The following is a 3988-nucleotide window of genomic DNA, read 5'->3' on the forward strand; positions in this document are numbered from 1 at the left end:
TGGTTTGTCATTCATTCTATAGAAAACTCAGGAACAGTAAAGGACAAAGAAAAAAGATGATGGTGAAGTTCTACCTTTCTCCCAAACAACGAACCATTGGACACTGTCTCTTGCTACATCATGGCATCTAATCTATGGAAATCACGGTATGTCCCAAAATGTAATGTACTCGTTTACGATCAGTGATTAAAATTTTATATTGAGCTTGTTATTTTCATGTAATATGATGCGTACATAAATGGGAATGCGTTCCATTCACTTGGCTATGAAGAGATATTTGTAGCGCCCAAAGATTCTCGAAGGTTTTATCATCCTACAAATAATTTATCAACAGCTTATTTCTATCCACAATACATTTGGCATTTATATTTAGGGTGCATTTGTTTTACTAAAACTTTCTTAATAAAGAAAATTATTGTCAAGGAAAATGGTTAGTTTTCATTTGATTTGTGGTTTAAGGAAAGTTATTTCCTTCTTATTGGAAGAGAAAGTCATTTTCTCATAATTTAAGCTTGTTGTTTACGTTTTTCAAAGATCGATTGGTTTTTCGTCATCCAAATATCGGAAGTTGGAAAATAATTTCCTGAAAGCGATTTATCTTCGAACAAACGGATCATAAAATCGGATTGAAAACAACAAAGATTAAATTAGGGGAAAACGAATTACTCTTCCGATAAGAAGGAAATCACTTCTCTTGAATTACAAAACAAATAAAAATTAATTAATTCGCGGAAAATATTTTCTTCATCGTGAAAGTTTTAAGTAAAATAAACGGACCATTTCCATGTCGTCTAGGGGAGGGCGCTTGGACTTTGACCCTCGAACGTTTTTATGAGTTGGGCCCAACTAAACCGGGTTGGACTCAACCCGACCCATTTCATTTCTGATATGGACTAATTCAAATTGTGGGTCGAGTGCTGCACATCTCCAACGCCTCATGGACCAGACTGCCCGCCCAATTCGATACCACGTGAATTTGTTGGACCATGAACTTAGTAACCGCTCACAAAACTTAAACCCGTTAGTTAAAGGCGGGCTACGTATTAGTGGTTTGACAAATAATAATAATAATAATAATAATAACTATGTGTTAGTGTTCTTTCTTTGATGTATTAATGCCACGGCGACTCCTCGGCCGGGACGAGCCCAAGGAGCAGCCCATATCGTTCTCCGGCAAAAAGCGGATCTTTGGATCATATGTACTACTAGAAATTCGATTGGTGATTAACACTGTGTTCGAATTGCTATTTATGTCGATTCATATCCGAATTGAAGAATTGAATTTATATCTTGCAGAGGAGATTATGTTCATCCAAACATTCAGCATCAAGGGTGTGCTTGTTTCGGTAGAAGGACTCTTCTGCGAATCGGTTTTTCCGGACTTTAATGTGGTTGCTCTGCTGAAAATTAACAAGGAACTAAAAATACATCTACGGTCGAATAAGATATCCACACTTAGACTCCGTCCGTTTGCCAAAAATTGTGACTGTTTTGGAAAATATTTTCTCGAAAAATGACGATATTTTCCGGTGTTTAGCTAAAACCCGAAAATCAACTGAAAGATATTTTCTGCAATCTGATTTGATTTTCCTTAGGAAAAATTACGAAAAATGTGTTATTATATTATTATTTTATCGGTCGAAAAAAAAAATGTTTTTATTATCGAGTGATTTTCGAAATAAAAACCCCTCGCTTTGTAACCTGCAATGTACATAACCAGCCCTCTCTTCCCGCGAAACTTGGGTCCAAACGGTCCCGTTTTCACTGGCAGCCGCCACGCGCCGCCCTTAAACCCCCAACCAAACATCCCCCCAAGAACCACACTTTCTGGCCGTTCCCCTAGAATTTTCTCGCCTCCTTTTCCCCATCACTTTCCCGAGAAAAAAACGCAACCGGCGAATCCAATGGCCTCCAGATTCGCCCTCCGTCTCCGGCCTCATCTCGTCCGCGCCATCACCTCCGCTCTGGCGCGCTCCTCCCTGTCCATCTCCACCGTCGGATCTCCTCCCCCAATCCTCCTCTCTCCAATCTCCGATCTCCACGCCATCCCCCGCGACTACCCAAGCTCGATCGCCGCACTCCGGTTCCTCTCCACGGCCCGGCGCGTCCCGACCCGGGCCAAGCGGGTGGACATCGGAGCCCGAGCCCGCCAGCTCCAGAGCCGGCGGCTCTGGACCTACGCCCTGACTTTCAGCTGCATCGCCGGGTTCATTGTGATCGTGCTGAACCAGTTTCAGGACCAGTTGGTGTTCTACTTGACTCCGACGGATGCGATGGAGAAGTACTCTGCTAACCCGACGAAGAACAAGTTTAGATTGGGTGGACTGGTTCTAGAAGGTTCCGTCACGCAGCCTGCTTCCTCCCCGGAAATGGAGTTCGTCATCACTGACTTGATCACTGACATTTTGGTCAGGTTAGTTGTGATTAATGTTTCGGAGAGTATTGCGATTTTGATTGCTGTCGTCTGCACTTAGAAATGGTTTTATTTTTCTGCAAAGTAAGATGTTCGTTGTTAAATAGGTCATTTGATGAAAGGCATTGCGGTTGTGGGATATATGACCAGTAAGTTGATCTAAGTGATTTGGAGAAGTCGGTAGGGATCATGACTAAGAGTAGAGTAGTTGATTCGGCATAAGGTACTAATTGCATGGTGTTTTATTGTTAAAATGTGTGGTTTGATGAGATGTTTGTTGTTTCGGATTCCATCAACGTGATTGCGAATTTGTGTTGATGTTGATAACATCAGGTATCGAGGTTCGTTACCAGACTTATTCAGGGAAGGGCACTCCGTGGTGGTCGAAGGGTTTGTGAAACCATTCCCTGATGAAATAAGGAAGGAGGTGTCTTCCAAGTCGGTGTCGGGGAAAGCAAGAAGTGCAGAATGTTATTTTGCGGCGACGGAGGTTCTAGCTAAGCACGATGAGAAGTACATGCCCCAGGAGGTCGCTGCTGCGATTGAGAAGAACAAGAAGATGATTGAAGCAGGGGAGAATACAGTTGCGGGAGCTAAACCCTCATAAATCAGTGATTGCTGATTGATTTTTCTAACACCCAGCACCAAAGTACTTTTCCAAATAATAAGGTGATTCAAGCATGGGAGAATTTTTGAAGGATCTAAACCATTATAGGTAATTGGTATTTGGTATAATCATTCAATTCAGGTGTAGCTGATGATGCTCATTGACACATTCATTTTGGTTCACCACGGCGATTCCTTGCTGTTTCTAAAGAGTAGTAGTTAAACACATGGGCTACATTAGTTCAAGTAGTTGGAGAGTCTTTTGATTGATACCTAGGTGTATGAAGTAAGTTATTCTTTGTAATTAGGCGGAGATTTCATCTCAAGGTGCCAATTGTCAATTTTGCGGATGGAATAGCTCATTGATGGGTCTTTTGTATTGTTTTCTATTGTCCCCTGATTGGGGAGGTGAGTGCCTTGGTGGTATACATATATATTCTAAATATCTTGCAAACCGTATGTTTTGCAGAGTCGTCTCTTTCTTGTAATGAAATTTTAGAGTCAGTGTTCTTGTTATGTTTATCTTTGTATTTGTGAATTGGCAATGTATCATTCCTTTGGTTGAGGTTGTCTGAGCTCTGTTGGCATACTGGACTGGAATTTGCTGCTCTGCTTTTGACAGGACATGTTAGGGAATGCGAAGCACTATAATTTACTGCTAAGCCTTACTAGATAAATGTAGTGAATATGTGCTTGTGGTGAAAGAGAGTACTGACTCACCAATCTGTGGAACCTTTCTAACCTTTTGGGGAACGTTGGATTTAATCTTCAAGATTCCTCTATCATGAAATTGGTGATGGTATAGGAGGTTGGATTGCACTCTGGTGAAACATAAGTGTGCTTGCTTTTGGCACCCACCCAGTTTGCCACTGAGATTGTATTAGCTTGGATGTGATATTTTAGAACGCATGATTTTTTTTTTTTTTCAGGGCACATCATGCATTTCCACGAGCGTTATTTTTCTGCATT

General features: G+C 41.4%; 1 protein-coding gene across 1 annotated transcript; it reads left to right on the top strand.

The window, feature by feature from the left end:
* Positions 1-1730: 1730 nt before the first annotated feature.
* On the top strand, positions 1731-3535 carry LOC115734291 (cytochrome c-type biogenesis protein CcmE homolog, mitochondrial). The gene is made up of 2 exons (XM_030665011.2): positions 1731-2413; positions 2747-3535. The coding sequence occupies exons 1-2, from the start codon at positions 1905-1907 to the stop codon at positions 3018-3020; spliced, it is 783 nt and encodes a 260-aa protein (XP_030520871.1). The 5' UTR covers positions 1731-1904; the 3' UTR covers positions 3021-3535.
* Positions 3536-3988: the final 453 nt, after the last annotated feature.

The sequence above is a fragment of the Rhodamnia argentea genome, chromosome 6 (assembly GCF_020921035.1).
Source record: "Rhodamnia argentea isolate NSW1041297 chromosome 6, ASM2092103v1, whole genome shotgun sequence".
In the NCBI taxonomy this organism is placed as follows: Eukaryota; Viridiplantae; Streptophyta; class Magnoliopsida; order Myrtales; family Myrtaceae; genus Rhodamnia; species Rhodamnia argentea.

What these genes read in the sequence shown, in the direction of transcription:
- LOC115734291 (XM_030665011.2), top strand. Translation starts at nt 1,905, where the DNA reads ATGGCCTCCAGATTCGCCCTCCGTCTCCGGCCTCATCTCGTCCGCGCC. An exon ending in ATCACTGACATTTTGGTCAG is followed by an intron (nt 2,414 to 2,746) that starts GTTAGTTGTGAT and finishes TGATAACATCAG; the next exon opens with GTATCGAGGTTCGTTACCAG.